An 18,133-nucleotide genomic window follows, 5' to 3' on the forward strand; every position below is an offset into this window, starting at 1 on the left:
TTTCATCTTATTCTTACTGATTTATAAATCAGTAAGCATATATAAAATTGATTTTGAATTTTTATTCTTCATAGAAATGGTATTAACCTGTTTATATTTGGCAACTTATTTTTTATTTAAAATTGTTCTTGTAATTCATTATTGTTGATAACTGAATTCTAGTTTGTTCATCTTAAATATGAATAGCATTTCATTGTGTTAATATAACACCATATACCTATCCATTATTCTGTTATGAGCATTGGGTTGTCTTTATATTTTTAGTATTGTCAGCATTAGGGCAATGGAATTCTTCTTCATGTCTCCTTGTGAACAAGGAGTTAGACTAAAAACCTAAAACTGGAATTGCATATCTGAAGGCATGAAAATCTACACATTTATGTGATTTGGCTAAATTGTGTTCCAATGTAGAAAATCACCAAGAGTGTATGAGTTTTTCTCCCACAATATTTGGTTTTATCAAAGAACTTATTTTTTTCAAATCAAATAACTTGAATTGTTATTTAAGCATTATTCTTATGCTTTTCTTTTAAAAGCCTTTATTGGACATCACTTCTTTCAGGATAGCCAAAAACTAAATGAGTTGCTCTTCTTATGTGCTCATATGTGGTTCAACTCAGCACTTTGAATATTGCATTAGAGCAGTGGTTCTCAACTTGTGGGTCATGACCCCAAACACAGGGGCCACTTAAAGCTATCAGAAATACATATTTTATTTAAAAATGTATTGTAAAAATGTATTGTATAATAAATATGTATTTTCCGATGGCTTTAGGCGACCACTGTGTTTTGGTCGTTTGACCCCCACCGGGGTTGCGACCCACAGGTTGAGAACCGCTGCATTAGAGTAACCTGATCATATATCATTCTCCCCATCTTTACTCTTAGCTTCTTAAAGAAAAGTGTATGTATATTTTGTCTTATTTTATATCTAGTGCCATGATAAATATTATTGAATTAGTAGATTCATGAGGGAGAAATCCCAAAGAAAAAATAATATAAAATTAGCTTCTGGTAGGAAAGGAATTTCTTTTAGATATAAAGTTGTCACAGTGCTTAAGGCTAAGAAAAGTGGATTCAATTACAAAATAATCTTCCTATTGGAAATCTTTATCTAGGATACAAGTCCATGTATAAACCTATACTGAGAAATTTGTAGAAATGACTCAACCAGGAAAACTAGCTAATGAATTTACCATATTTTTTCCAAGATGATACGTTATGTGACTTATTTATTTTTTATTTTGGTAAAACAAAATGGAAATACATTGTAAGATAATAGCATACTTAGTTTTCAAAGCTAAAAGCCACAGTTATTTTTTCTTCTTCTTTTCATTCAGTTTTTTGAGATGTACAATGATCAAAATACTGGTCATTAACATACTGATAAGAAGATCTAGTCCTGAGGGAAGTATTTAAAGTGCTGCCATCGCTTAATATCATATATCACACTTGAGGTGTAAGCACATTATGAGTTTTTCCTAGTGGACTACAGGCCTGGAGAGTCAGAAAACTTACTAATTAAGATGGATTGCTTTATTTGCTATCATATGTATCATTTTCAATTTTTGCTACTACAAGATGCTAGTCAATCCAAAATACTTTAAAAATCATGTAGAATCAAGCAGACTTTAAAAATCTAACAGAAATAAAGAATACATGGTATTATAAATTAAGTCAACAATGCCTTTTATTTTTAGGTGAAAGCAGACCTATCCATTTAGGATGTAATAAAGCATAGTCTCTGATTTGAACCTTAACCTTAAAAGAATAATAATTGCATTAGCTTAGAAAGATGTTTCATTGTAAACCATAGTCATATTGTCAAGGCAACTCGGCCAAAGTTAAATTGACCACACCTAAAATTTTAGCTAATCCTCAGAATAATATAGTTTGGTAAAAGGAGAAATGGCCTTGGAGAAAGAACTCATGGATTGATTTTCCCCTAAATTCTCCTCTCTTGCCTTCATCTCTGAAATGGATAGACTTGAAGGCTGAGGCCCAGGACCACAGGGTCTTTAGGGGACCTTGTTCTAGCAGAATGTCTTCTGTACAACAACCTTATAAGACACACATATCATCTTGCAAATAATCAGTAACTCTAAAATATTAGAGTAACTGATATTTTGATCAAGGGTCAAGAGACTAATTAGCTTCAGCAAATATGTCACTATGGAGGTTAGAATTATGGGATGGTCACTGTTTTGTTCTTGTTATTTAGTACATGATAAAAAGCTCTTTGAAAACAATTTCTTATTAATTCATATTCTTACATAACTGAAAGAAATATATGAGTAAACTACAGTGCAGAGAGGTACTAGTCTTTCTAAGAAAAAAAAAATAGAAAAACCAAGAGTTCAAACCATGCTTCTTGACCTCTGGCTCTTTTCTGCATATGCTTCCTCGTGAGTTTTCACTACTGTGTTATAGTAATTATTCAGAAATGCTTATGTTGTCAAACAGAGAAGGTAAGACATTGATATGTTTTGAAGTTGCCGGGTATAAAAATCAGCTTTTACTGGTCACATCAATACATTGCATATACTACTTCTTCATCGTTTAAAGAGAAGCACAGGACTCCTACAAGTCAGTATTACTTTTCAATATTTATCTGACTAACATTGACTTTTCCAGAACTCTGTTGTAACCTTTACCATAAACTGCATATTCCCATTCAACAAGACTCAGGACAGGGCTTCAATGATTTATTACAATGGGATACAGTACAGTATATGGAAATATAAATAGACTTAGCGGTGGAGACTCCATGAGGAAAAAAAAAATCCTGTCTCATATAAATAATGTTCCAGGAACATAACAGTATTCACAGAGCAATTCTACAGCAGACTAAATAAAATACATAAATTAATTTTTTCAAGGTAAGAAAAAAGGAAGCCCTCTTCATGAGTGGCCTACATCACAGCATGCTAAAAAACCTCAACCTCCACTACCAAATAAGAATTAGCAGGGACAAGTCTTGTCCAAGTAGTGTACCGCCAGTCAACCCATATGGATAGAAAATGTGCCAAATTACTTTGGAAAGTAGCGTCATACCCAAAGATTAAGTAAAAGATAATTTGTATTCTAGCTTTTTGGCATCAAATGTTGAATTCATTTACTACTCCAATAATCCAATGACCAGCACTAGGAAAAGTCACTTTAATTCAAAGCATTGACCTGCACTTTTATGAAGACTAACTTTGGGAAAGATTTATATATAAATCTAAGCAAATCTTTACCTGCACAGGTTTCACTGGATTCATCTTCATTGCTCCCACAATCATTAGCTCCGTCACAAAGCCATCGCTTGGGGATACAGCGATTACTCTTGCATTTAAACTGATCATCAGGACAGCTATGATTGACTAGGGTAGAGGTGAAAGGAAAGGAGAAGAAATTTTATTCACAAAAAACTGGACAAAATTGTGATTATTTTAAGTAGGAGTTATGAAAAATTACAGTAATTATGATATTAGAGTAAAATAAATAGCATAGCTTCATTCATTCAGTGTTATATATTTGTTAATCTATTAATATTCTAGGCTCTGTTAAAATGTAATAATTTTATAGAAGACATCAAGTGATTCAATCTCATATCATATAAACATACTTATTTTTTATATCTTCACTAAAATCAATTGTATCACCTCTTTGTTTTTCAAGACCTTAACACAAAAAATGACTCAATTTCAGAATATTTGTACCAAAAGCATTTAAACAAAGAGTTATCAAACAATTAAATCACATAGATCAAAAATATTTCTAAAAAAAAAAAAAAAATTTTCTTTTAAATCACACATTTACTCAAGGAGTTCTTGAAATATTTAATAGACCTATTTTTGTTATGCTTTGTTTAATGTTTCTTGTACTAGAAGTAAAACACGGGGGGGGGGGGGGAATGCATCACTTATGACCTAGAATTGGCTGAATATGAAATCCTGAAAATTTTAATAACAAAAATGATAAATATTTTCCATCTTAGTATAAACAAACATGCAACCACAATATAGACCAAGGACAAGACCAATCTGCATAGGGGAAGCTGTACACAGTTAAGCATTAAACCTCCACACTCTAAGCACAACAGAACAACTTCAAGTTAACCTCGTGTGATTACTGTTACTGCATTCTGGAGGCTAAATTCCTAACTGAATTGGTATCCTCTTCAATATTTGTTTCAAAACTTCCACATTCCTTATAAATAATTTTTCTAAAGCTCAGTAGTTGCACTTGTGTATAATAAAGATATATTTTGGTATTAATTTTACTTAGATTTTAAAAAAGAAATAGCTATTTTACCATGCTGTTGCATTGCAAATATGTGCCTTTTTAGTCAGTTTCTACAAAACACTATTTCTTTAAAGTAGCTTTGGTGATAAATTGATTTTTATCAATTTCTAGAAAATTTTAATTCATCTGTATGTCTTAAAATGTGGAAAAGTTTTATGTCTTCTGGCATTTGAGCATACTAACATTTTCTGCTCACTTTAGGAACTTTAGCAAGAATAGCTACTCATGAGATTAAAAGTCATCTAATATATTAGCAGGTCAACATCTTAAAGTACCAAGATTATGTGTAAGCATTTCATTGAAGCTTGATCAAGGGCCTTTGCAACTTTCATCAGTGATGTAAAGCAGAGTTCAAAATGAAGAAGCAGATATAATCCATAATCTTGTGAACTGGAGTCGAAAAGTTAAAGAAATAGAGTGATAACAGAATTAAGGTCAAAGCTTCTGAGCACTTAATATCTAAAATAATCTTTTGAAATAAATTATATATTCTTAAATATTCATGGGACCCCAGAAATATAATGCTGCTCAGAATTACTGAAATGCTTTAGAGATGACACCATACTGCAGGAAGCAGTCCAGGGATAATCAGGTTTTTGCTGCCCTGTTTATTTAGTCACTTATTTGTCCATACACTAGGTGCTTTGCTACATTCAAAAAAAGATGTTACACATAATGTGTCTCCTCACAAACAAATTCATCTATTAGAACCACCAGATAAGTAAGCATATAATTGCAACTTTCTGTGTATACTACCAAAGTAAAGGGATATATACATATACCGGAGGTGTTTAACTCCAACTGAGCTATATTGAGGACACTTTTTTGGTGTTCAAAAAGACATCTATGGAAGTAATGGAAAATGATTGAAAATTCTATAGCTAGAAACAGAACGATGTCACAGAGAAGAGAAAATAACATAATTTGGAGATCTACTTGTAGTTCAACTTGATAAGGACAAAGAGGTTAAGTGGATGCTAGACAGACATTTAAGGCTAAAAATGTAAAGCTGAGACAGAACAGGAAGTGCCTTAATATGTGAGTCAATGAATTTTAGAATTTAACTTCTGGATTATACAGTTATTCAAATATCAAAATTATATTTCAGTATATAAACGCCATTCAGGAACCAGTGTGAAAAGGGGGCTTTAGTTAAGGGAGAAATTCTGGTAGGAATAATAGCAGTAACTTGTAATCTAAGATATGAGCCTAATTTAGCTAGTAAAAATTGAGAGGAGATAAATATGAAAAATTAATTATTCAGAAGATGAAAGAGAGATTTATTGATAGAATTGAATTTGGACCATGAGTCAATTAGAAGACTCCAGGAAAAGCCCATGATATAGCCTCAGGTAATGAGGTAGAACATGATGAAAATAAGAAAAAAATACTGACGAGTAACTGTAACGCTACAATTCACAGTACAATTGTTATGCACCTGTATATTCATAAAGGAAACAAGTTTGTTAGTTGATGGAAAGAAGGATTTCACAGACAGTAGCATGGAACTAAAGGATTAAAGCATGACTATTCTTATGAAATATTTGAGCTCTGCACTGGCACTGATTACATGGAAAGTGGATATGGAGGGAGCATTCATTAAAACCATTAATACACAGCGAGTCTGAAGAAATGAGGCAATTAATTTAATCAATAAATAATACATAATTTCTGTATAAACAAGTAGAAAAAAAACACCCTTTACTCAGATAAAAATGCTCCTTCCACTCCAAACCTTTTGGCTAATTTTATCAGCTATTTAGTATTATATTTGTAGGCTCACACTTTACAGTATAGCTATTAATAGGTTTGAAATAGAATGTATAAAGTTGCATTCAGAGTTCACGATTAAAAATTAAAAGAAAGCAGTGCTATCTTTATGTGTTAATGACAATTGATGTATTATGTATTTATGCAAAATTCAAAAAAAATTTTTAAAGTCCATATTCTTGGGGTTTTATACCAAAGGATAGATAGTTTCATAATAGATGCACAGACTATATTAAGATGTTAATTCTTAACAATGGATCCTTAAAACTTTATATTTATGTTCCTGATTTAAAAAAAAACGAAAAGAAAAACAGAGAATCATTAATTAACTCACAGTTAATTCAGCCACTTAACCCTGGACATGTCTTTAAGTGAAAGAAACATTTAAATATATTTAAGTCAACTCAAGAGAGGAAAGATATATATGTCCAGTACCCACCTCTGTCACTTTATATAAAAATGTGTTTATCACTTTCCTCAAGAGAAGAAAGATATATATGTCCAGTACACACCTCTGTCACTTTATATAAAAATGTGTTTATCACTCAAAACCATTCAGGTAGTGACTATAATCAAATATATTCTCAAAACATTATTTTCTGTGGTTTTCAAAATGTTTTCCTTCTGTGTATGTGGGTCATTTCCATAGCCCTACAAAAACATGGAGTTATTTCTATTGCAGCAAATGATAAATTACTAAAAAGAAGCCAAACAGGAGAAAAATAAAAGCTTTAATTTCTGAGTATCCTATATGTGTTTTCTACCGTGAGCTGAGCCAGTCAACTTAGGCAATAAGATGTTCCAAACCCATGTCTGTCTCCTTGGATCTTCTGCAAGTCTTACCTGCCAAGAAATAATGGGCTGAATCGAGACCCTCTGTACCTGTAATTCTGTCTTGAGGGTGTTTAAATTGATTGCACACACACTAAAATTCAGAAATTTGCACATTCTGACAATGGTGTGGTGGCGCTAATTGAACAAATAAGAAAGGAGATAACTTTTGGAGCAACCAAAATTATAACATTAAAGATGGGGAAGAATGAGACAACCAGTTCTTCAAAACTAAACAAAGGAGGCACTCTAAGGTCTAATCTCTAACTAAATGGATGGCTGAGAGAACAAAACAAAACAAACAAAAACTTCAATCTGCACCAAAAACATTTTTAAATTTTCACAAACTATTTTCATAGTTCACATACTCAAAGTGTCAGGGAGATTTAATATTACTTGAAGAAGAACATACAGCAATTTTCTGCATCTTCATCACTTCCGTCTAGACAATCATCATCGCCGTCACATTTCCACCGAGCTTGGATACAGTGTCTGTTTTTGCAGCGAAATTCCCCAGCTTTACATATTTGAGGTAATAACACTTCTCCTGGATTAACTAGGGTTAAAAAAAAAGAGCTGTATGAACACTACTTGTTATATTCAGTTCATTGATGTATAAATGTTTTTATCTCTAAGTACTGATATATTTCATTTTACAGAAAATATGAAAACATGTTAGCCACTGTAGTGACAATCATTGGCAATAAAAAATTTTAAGTTTTTCTGACAATAATTATTTTACTAAAGTTTTTAAAGATTTGTTTAAACACTCTAGCCAAAATAATAATAGCAACAATAATAACATGCCATATGATATTTATATTGAATTTGTAGTTTTACTTTTTTATTTTCTTTAGAGAGGAAGGGATGAAAGAGAGAAGGGAACATCAGCTGCTCTTGTATGTGTCCTGACTAGGGAGTCAAACCGGCAACCTCCATGCTCTGGGACGATGCTCCAACCAATCAAACTATCCGGCCAGGCTTGATTTTTATTGATATTTAGAAAGAGAGAGCAAGGGAGAGAGAAGAGAGAGAAAAGGCAAGCATTGTTGTTCCACTCGGTCATGCATTTTTTGGTTGCTTCCTTTGTGTGCCCTGACAGGGGATTGAACCCACAACCTTGTTACAGAATAATCCTCTTAATGGATTAGCTAACTGGCCAGGGCATAGGTTTACTTTTTAAGGGCTCTCATTCAGAATTTCAACTGATCATGATATAAGGTAGGCCTGGTAAAGAATTTCACTACATCCATCTTATAGAGAAGTATGCCAGAAATTAATGACAGTGCGATGCACACAGCAGGGGAGCTGTGTTTACTTTGTGAGTCTGTAAGTGGGAGAAGAACTCAGGTCTGTTTAAGTATTCAAGGAAGTATTTAGTTAATCAAAACTATCTCATTATATATCCAAGTTCTCTTCAGTGTTTTTCTCCATATATTTCATGTCCTTTAAATGTTAGGAATTCCATTAATTGGAATTTATTCACAAACTGAAAGTGTTACTATTCTCTGTTCTCCTTGAGAGGATTCAGTGGAGTCTAGAAAGAGAAGGGAACATGTGGCAATGGTTAAAGTAAATGATGTGTGTTTCACAGTCTAAAAAAGGCATTAAAATATTAAAAACTGGTTTACAGGAAAAGAAAGAAGCTGATCTTTCCAGTTGAGTTATAACGGCTTTAAACTTTATTTTGGGTAACTGGTTTGGACTGATGAACTATCACAAATCTTATATACCCTTCAGTAATAAGAGATATTGAGGGGGGGAAAAGTGTTGCATTTCCAGAACACTTTGTGTCAGCACTCTCTTAATCTTTGTATTTTCCTGCTGCAAAGAATGAAAGAAGGATGTGCCTCTTGAACCATAACTGCAGAGAATCTGCTTCAGAGAATTATGCAGTGAGCACAGCATCTGGGCTTGTGGGGCCAGCAGAAAAAAAGCTGCCTTATAAATTCAGGTCCTTATTTAAGGCCTCGGGGGTAAAAAGTAATTAGAATGGTAAGTGAAATACTCAGAACAAAGGTAATCCTGTTTCTTCTGTCCCCTCCCTCTTCATAAGCAGACACTGTGTATAGAAACTATCAGTCATTTTTCCTCTTGTTTAATCATTTAAAAAAAATGTTGTAGCAGCAATTTCTCTAATAATGTCATTTCTGTAAGGTCACTTGAAAGAAATGCATATTGTGTTGTGTGTGTTATAGTCCAAAATAGAGAATGACAACAATGTGAAAATGAAAAATGTCTCCCATTCAACACTAACGTGACTTTTTATGGTGGCCACTGAGAGTAAGGATGGGAATCACAAGAAAGCAAAAGTGCACCCTGAGATATGTCTGACTGTCTCTAGGATCAAGCTTCTCTCTCAAAATCTGCAGCACTGATCACGAATAATATGCACATATTCCTTATTTTGAACTTCAAGTCCACTCAGTTAGACACTAATATATATATAATTATATATATATATTTTGTATTTTTCTGAAGTTGGAAATGGGGAGGCAGTCAGACAGACTCCTGCATGCGCCCAACCGGGATCCACCCAGCATGCCCACCAGGGGGCGATGCTCTGCCCATCTGGGGCATCGCTCTGTTGCAACCAGAGCCATTCTAGCGCCTGAGGCAGAGGCCATAGAGCCATCCTCAGTGCCCGGGCCAACCTTGCTCCAATGGATCCTTGGCTGCAGGAGGGGAAGAGAGAGACAGGGAGGAAGGAGAGGGGAAGGGGTGGAGAAGCAGATGGGCACCTCTCCTGTGTGCCCTGGCCAGGAATCGAACCCAGGACTCCTGCACACTAGGCCGATGCTCTACCACTGAGCCAACCGGCCAGGGCCTAGACACTAATATTTTTAAGGGTAATACAGTTTTTTCTTTTGAATCCATAAAAGCTCAGTTTTGAACTGGGCATTTAACAAATAGTAGTTGATTAATTTTTTTCTCTATAATTATTAACCCTAACAGTTTCTTGGAGTTTTGTTTTAATGCCAGTCGATAAGAAAACTAATGTGGAATGTAATCAGCTTACTCTTTCATGTAAGTCCAGCTTTAAGATTTTCTCTACTCTCTCTATAGCTGACTTTAAAAAATGCCAATACTATTGTTTCATATCATAAGGATTGAAAAATCAAAAAAACACTGGTTCTTTTCTGATAACAATCCCACCAATTTAGAAAGCTTTGTTTTTTTGTTTGTTTTATTGTTCATGGAACAACCCACTCCACATCAAAGATATAGATATATCTAAATAATATTTAACAATCAATCTTGATATAAGACCTTTAAGTCTATTTAGAGCTTAAATGTTTTTCAAGTGATATTTATATCATCATGGAATAAGTGCAAATAGGCTAATTTTCCAAGCTTATTTTAAACATGGTTTCAAATATACATAGGTAGCTGGTTATTTTTTATTTATTTATTTTTGGGTTGTTTTTTTTTTTTGTATTTTTTCTGAAGCTGGAAACGGGGAGAGACAGTCAGACAGACTCCCGCATGCGCCCGACCGGGATCCACCCGGCACGCCCACCAGCGACGCTCTGCCCACCAGGGGGCGATGCTCTGCCCCTCGGGGCGTCGCTCTGCCGCAGCCAGAGCCACTCTAGCGCCTGGGGCAGAGGCCAAGGAGCCATCCCCAGCGCCCAGGATATCTTTGCTCCAATGGAGCCTTGGCTGTGGGAGGGGAAGAGACAGAAAGGAAGGAGGGGGTGGAGAAGCAAATGGGCGCTTCTTCTATGTGCCCTGGCCGGGAATCACATGCCAGGTCGATGCTCTACCGCTGAGCCAACTGGCCAGGGCGGTAGCTGGTTATTTTTAAAGGACATTTTTGAATACAAAGGTAGAAATTTTCAAAAACAGATAATAACAGTATATAAAGTTTCATTTTCATAACAAATTATAAGCAATTGCTTGAAAAGTAAGATAATTTTATCATTTTTATATTTACTGCTTTTGATGGATCTACATCAATGTTATTAATATAGATAAATATTACTATCATAGCAGTTAGGTTGTAACAACAACCATAATGAAACATAAAAATATCTTTGACATTTTTCAAGTTTGGCTGCAATTCTTCTGAGACCTCTAATTTGCTGAATAAGAGACATTTGCCCATGGTGTAAGATTTTATTGTGGATGTTTTTTTCAAGGATGCTTATACAGCATTGGAAGACAGAAATAGTACCTCCTTCTAGAGCAGAGAGCAGGTTTTTCTTGACCAGGAAAGTAAATATGTCTCCCTTCAGGACAAAGGTTTGGCAAATTGTTTTAGCAGACTCTTAAGCCTTTCAGTTGTGATATAAACTCACAGGGTGTTCAACACCCACACAGGCCTGTTTATACGTTGCCCCATGTGATTTGGGGGTAGGATGAGACCAAGAGAACCAAAGTGAACATTAAACTTATGCTTCTTGCTGTGCCATGAGTAATAAAATCCTTTGTATATGATCCAGAAATTGTATGTCTCCTCTTAGAATTTATGACACTCTCTGGCTGGCTTACGTTAGCTTGCAACTTGGGTAATATCTCAGACCCTTCACAATTCTTGACATAATAGTAAACAATTTTTATTTTAAAATATGAGGTACTTATTTCCAAAGCTTCCAGGACACATGGCATCATTAGTTTATTCTAGCCCTAATCCAAGTCTTCCAGATGTAATCAGTAGTTATATCAACAACAAAAAATGTTATCAGTGCTGAATATCAGATTTGTTCAGATTCATAAATATAGAAGATGGGTTATTTTTAAACTAATAATGTCCATTATCAAGAAAATATTTAAGCCTGACGGGTGGTGGTACAGTGGATAGAGCATCAACTGGGACGTTGAGGAGCCAAGTTTGAAACCCCGAGATTGCCAGCTTGAACATGGGATCATAGACGTGATCCCATGGTCCTGGCTTGAAGCCCAAAGTCGCTGGCTTGAGCCCAAGGTCACTGGCTTAAGCAACGGGTCACTGGATTGGCTGGAGCTCTCCAGTCAAAAGCACATATGAGATGCAATCAATGAACAACTGAAGTGGCACAATTATGAGTTTCTTCTGTCCCCTCCCTCTCATCTCTCTCCCACTCTCTCTCTCTCTCTCTCTCTCTCTCTCTCTCTCTCTCTCTCTCTCTCACACACACACACACACACACACACACACACACACAACTGTGATGTGATAGGTCCTAACATGGGTAAAACGGCAGCTTAGACAGCAGGATGCTGATGATGTGCTGTTGAGCTGCACACTTGAATCCTGTATGATTTTATTAACCAAGGTAACCTCAACAAATTTAATTAAAAAAGAGATGTCTGTGCACAATATAGTGTACAGACATATGTTGTAGAATTGGGCACCTGAAACCTGTATAATTATGTAAACTAGTCTCAACCCTATAAAAATTTAAAAACATAAAGAAAAAGATAAAAAATTAAAAATAACTAAAGTAAAAATAAAGGAAAAAAGCATCCCCATACAAATGTAGTACTATTTAAGTTTCGAATGTGAGAAAAACATGATGAAAATAATTTTGGTTTTCATTTGGAACCAAATGGAAGTTTCTCAGACAGTAAGGGGGAGAGAAAGGTGTAGTCTTTTCCTGAGCATTGACTTACTGTGTGGCACTGAGGAGCAATGTCCCCTGTCACAGCACCCTGGTGATGACCAGACAATCTACCGCCTTTTATGAGAATCATCGAGATTATGAAGTCAGTATATTTGTCGTTAAATAAGACAACCAATAAAAAGAATAGTATCTGAATGCCTTGTAAAAACTTAAGAAGTTATTTTATAAATAATTTAACACATCTACTGCTTCCTCTTGAGATTCTTGAATATAGGAAGGACAATGTTACATACAGCACAAAACAATGCCTAGAATAGAACCAGAGACAGAGCAGATGTTCCACAATAGTTGTTGCCTGACTTATCAGAATTAATAGAGACTGACAATTCTACATTGCAGCCATTAGAATAATGAAAGACTCTATCTCTGGGAGCTGTATAAATATGTCAGGGAAATAGTTTCACTTCAACTAGCTCATCAGCTAATGTTTTTTTCTCATCACCCAAGAACGTGAATGAAATAAGCTTATTTTAGGGGAAAATAAAGATTACTATGGTAAAGTTCCCACCACAACCAAAAATTGAACATAAAGGCAAAGCTCCAAGTTGCCACTTTGTTCTAATATTTAATAAGAATAAACCTTAATAGCACATTGGGTGTTTGGGTACAGCCATAAATTGTTTTCAGTATATCAACAATAGTTAGAATTGTAAACTTGTAATTTGCAATGTGAATGTGAAAACTGATAATAACCTGTAATTCTACTACCAGGGTCATTTCTAGTAAAGATATTAGAACATGATTATACCGGGAAAAAACTGAGAAATTAATATACTGCTCACAAAAGTTAAAGGTTATTTCAAAAATGAATATGAAGCGATAAAATATCCCCTAATTTTTGTGAGCAGTATAAATAATTCACTAATCAAAATAAAAAATAAAATTACATGAATCATGACATGCCTAGAAAATAACTGTGCATTATTAAACATGCTATGCACCTGCTATTAGAGTATTAAAATCAGGCCCCCACATAACTCTTCAGTATATTACAAAGAGAAGTATGAATTCTAGAATTAATTTTCTTTGGTAACAACTGGTAGATTGATTGCTGAAGTTTACATCCAGATGCTAAAGGAGTAAAGAAAAAAAAAACCTTAGTAATAAACTTTTATTTTATTTTAGTTTTAAATCATCTCAGATTTAGATCTTATCCCAACAATTGGACTGAACACACATGTTCCTGACATTGTTCTACTAAGCTTTGGTACCCATGAATCAAATGTTTCGGACTTTACTTTTCCTCCTCTCAATTGATGTTTTGTTTTTGACTGTTAACAAAATTATAACTTGGTCTAGCATTAGTCCCGGTACATATAAGAAAATGAATTCTGGTTGGTTGGCTTAGTAGTAGAGCACTGATCTGCCATGTGGAAGTCCTGGATTCAATTCCTGGTCAGAGCACACAGAAGAAACTATCATCTGCTTCTCTCCCTCTTTACCTCCCCTTTCTCTCTTCCTCCTGTAGCCATGGCTCAATTGATTTGAGCACATTGGCCCAGATGCTGAGGATGGCTCCATGGATCCTCTGCCTCAGGTGCTAAAAATAGCTCAGTTATGAGCATGGCCCCAGATGGGAGAGCATCGGCCCCAGATGGAGGTTGCCAGGTGGATCCTGGTCAGGGCACATGCAGGAGTCTGTCTCTGTATCTCCCCTCCTCTCAAAAAAAAAAAGAGAGAAAATAATGTCCTCTTATGGCCTCTATAAATCTCACATTAGAACATGTTTATTTATTTAATTCTTTGTTCTTCGTTTGGGGAGTACAGATTTGCTAACTATCCTTTCATTTGAGCAGGAAGAAAGAAGACCCTGAAAGAAAACTTCAAGTTGTAGTTTGTTGGATGCCTTTATATAAGCTTCTTAATACAGGAAAGCAATATGAAAAATACTGCTACGGTTTTTGAATATTCTCCTTCAGATCAGAGCAGGATGACCTTTCATAAGAGAAAGTGGTCTTCTGAGCAGCCAACCTAAGTGGTACATAATCTTTTGTGAGTTCCTATGCAGAGAAGGCCATAAATATTCATCTAGATGGGGCTTCTAAACTTTTTACAGCCTTAAACTTTTTACTGCACATTAGATTGCATATATCCTAGAACATAAGGACTGTCACAGCTGAACAGATAAATGGCTCAGCCATAGTGAAGCACTGCTTTTGACAGAGGAATGTGTCTGGTATTCCAGAAGGTGAGGAAGGTCACAGAGTACCACTGACACATAATTGTGCAATGCTACCCTTGGATGACCAATATTTTGCAATGCTTAAATTGTTCTCTTGGGAGTAAGACATGCTGGAAATTTCTCTTTTCTTTCAGGCCACTTAAGAGGCATTTAGAGAATTACTGTCTCATTACATAGACAAAATTATGCTGCTAATTAAAAAAATAATAACAATCATTTTTAGGAGCATAATGTACTTTCTTGAATGTGCTCATTTCCTAACATTGTATGTTGTGATTTAAACCACAAAGGTGTCAAGAAAAATAAACTCACTTGATAATTGATCAAACCAGCTTTACATATGCTTCTCTGTATGCTACAACTTTCATTTCCTCATCAGCAAACTAAGACTAACATATATCAGAAAAAATATTCACAATTAAATGAATAAGAACTGGAATAATTAATATAAAAACACTGAGTTCTTTGCAAGAAATTATTTACTATGTTGTTTCTCTCAATTTTTCCCATGACATTTGAAAGAAACCTAGAAAAGTTGCAATGATATATTAAATAGTAAAATTTTTAATAGCCAAATGCAACAATTTTTTTTTTCATTTTAGAGAGGAGAGAGAGAGACAGAGAGAAGGGGGGGAACGGGAAGCCTCAACTCTCATACGTGCCTTGACCAGGCAAGCCCAGAGTTTGGAAGTGGCGACCTCAGCGTTTCCAAGTCGAAGCTTCTTCCACTGTGCCATCACAGGTCAGGCAACAATTTCTTAATAATAACACTCCTGTTTTTGTTAATCTAACATTGTTTATTATAGCAGAAATAGATGAAATAATCTTCTTTCTTATCTCCTTTAATTGCATTGAGTTTATTTATAGAGAAATAATCAGTGATCATGTTTTCTATTTAAAAATCAATATAGGTAGAAGTATGCCAACTCATAAGGAATCCATAACTTTTTAATAGGGCATGAGAATGAAAGAAATATAATATGGAGGCCATTGTTCCAGATAATTATGATTCATAAAAATAAAATGAAATAAATAAATTTCAAGCTGAAAAAACAACTAGATAATAGTAAAGAATGTACATCTGCCCCTCCAACTTCCCACTATGAAAACAAAATGAAGAGTAAGAACTCACAAGACCCTGGGAATTCAACCTTTTTTAAAAATTTATTTATTTATTTATTTATTTATTTATTTATTTATTTATTTACAGAGACAGAGAGAGAGGGATAGATAGGGACAGACAGACAGGAACAGAGAAAGATGAGAAGCATCAATCATCAGTTTTTCGTTGCGACACCTTAGTTGCTCATTGTTTGCTTTCTCATATGTGTCTTGACCATGGACCTTCAGCAGACTGAGCAACCCCCTGCTTAAGCCAGCGATCTTGAGTCCAAGCTTTGCTCAAACCAGATGAGCCCGTGCTCAAGCCAGCGACCTAGGGGTCTCGAACCTGGGTCCTCCGCATCCCAGTCCGACGCTCAATCAACTGCACCCTGCCTGATCAGGCGAGAATTCAACCTTTTGATCATTCTACTGATGTTACCTAAAGAAAATTTTTCAAAAGCAATTGGACCAGATTTAAATATTTTGTGTGTGTGGAGGGGAGTAGGGGGCAGGGAATAAAAGAGACAGAGAGACAGGAATATCAAGCTATTCCTGTATCTTCCCTTACCAGGGATCAAACTCATTTAAATATTCATTCCAAAAACTCTCTAAGTCAGGGGTTGTGAACCTATGGCTCGCAAGCCAGATGTGGCTCTCTTGATGGCTGCATCTGGCTCGCAGACAAATCTTTAATAAAAAAATTATAATGTTAAAAATATAAAACATTCTCATGTATTACAATCCATTCATTTCCTACTGCTCATGTTCATGGTTGTGGGTGGCTGGAGCCAATCACAGCTGTCCTCCAGAACAATGCCAAATTTTTATTGGATAATGCATAACATACATGGGTTGTAGTATGGCTCTCACGAAATTACATTTTAAAATATGTGGCGTTCATGGCTCTCTCAGCCAAAAATGTTCCCGACCCCTGCTCTAAGTAATACCACAAGCAATCTAACACATTATCGATCTTTAGGTAGGAGGAAAGACCCTTTGCTCCTACAGTTCTGATCGTAAGGTCTGGGCCTACAGAAAACAAAAAGAGCTACTTACAATGCTACCTTCCATCCTTGAGAAGAAGTCCGGGGGTAAAACAAAGGTAAAATGAGACCTGATAGGGGTCTATAAATGTTATTCTGTACAAGCCTGTGTGTATGTGCAATTCATCAGCTCAAAACATTCAGAATGATTCAGCTGCAATAGCAAACAATCTCAATTTATACCAGGAAAATAATTTTATTTGAATCTATAGTAGAAACAAAAAAAAAAATAACCTAAGAAATATACACATTAATGTAGCAGGCAATTGGACAGACTTTAGTTGTTCAAAGCAAAGTCTATTCCCTCTTTATTGACAAATTATGGATCTTTGTTAGATCTTTTCTGGTAATGAATAAACAACAAGAAAATAGGAATTGTAAATAATATCACAGAACAAAGGAAGGGAGAATACCTGGTGACTCAAAGAAAGTATATCTCAGAGAATTATTTTCTACAGGAATTGTCTTATGGGCAATTTAAAAAAATCCTTATAATGGAATAAAACCTTGCCCAGAGGTAGAATTCATACGTGCATTCTAAAGTATATTCTCCCAGAGTAGAATTTTAAAATAATTCTGTAATTTTTTTTTCATTTTTCTGAAGCTGGAAACAGGGAGAGACAGTCAGACAGACTCCCGCATGCACCCCACCGGGATCCACCTGGCACGCCCACCAGGGGCGAAGCTCTGCCCACCAGAGGGCGATGCTCTGCCCATCCTGGGCATCACCATGTTGCGAGCAGAGCCACTCTAGCGCCTGAGGCAGAGGCCACAGAGCCATCCCCAGCACCCGGGCCATCTTTGCTCCAATGGAGCCTTGGCTGCGGGAGGGGAAGAGAGAGACAGAGAGGAAAGCGCGGCGGAGGGGTGGAGAAGCAAATGGGCGCTTCTCCTGTGTGCCCTGGCCAGGAATCGAACCCGGGTCCTCCGCACGCTAGGCCGAAGCTCTACCGCTGAGCCAACCGGCCAGGGCAATAATTCTGTAATTTTGATGAAAATTTTTATTTAGCCAAGATTGATATTCTGAAGAATGGCTATTCACATGTAAAGGCTAAGAAGACATACTTGAAACACACAAGAACTCCGCAGTGTACGTTCTTCAGACTCATCTTGAAGAAGTCACTTTAAGATGTACTCCATCGCCCTGGCCGGGTGGCTCAGTGGTAGAGTGTTGGCCTGGCGTGCGGGAGACCCAGGTTCAATTCCCGGCCAGGGCACATAGGAGAAGCGCCCATTTGCTTCTCCACCTCACCCCCCTCCTTCCTCTCTGTCTCTCTCTTCCCCTCCCGCAGCCAAGGCTCCATTGG

The 18,133-nt window shown here is 35.9% G+C and overlaps 1 protein-coding gene across 1 annotated transcript in view; it reads right to left on the minus strand.

The window, feature by feature from the left end:
* LRP1B (LDL receptor related protein 1B) overlaps positions 1-18,133 on the minus strand; it is a 2,108,848-nt gene that overhangs the window by 844,095 nt on the left and 1,246,620 nt on the right. The window contains exons 16-17 of the mRNA XM_066345498.1: positions 7,304-7,447; positions 3,240-3,365 (exon numbers count right to left, since the gene is read on the minus strand). Coding sequence (XP_066201595.1) covers positions 3,240-3,365; positions 7,304-7,447 — 270 coding nt within the window. The remainder of the gene's footprint in view (positions 1-3,239; positions 3,366-7,303; positions 7,448-18,133) is intronic.

Source organism: Saccopteryx leptura, chromosome 7, assembly GCF_036850995.1.
Source record: "Saccopteryx leptura isolate mSacLep1 chromosome 7, mSacLep1_pri_phased_curated, whole genome shotgun sequence".
Classification (NCBI taxonomy): Eukaryota; Metazoa; Chordata; class Mammalia; order Chiroptera; family Emballonuridae; genus Saccopteryx; species Saccopteryx leptura.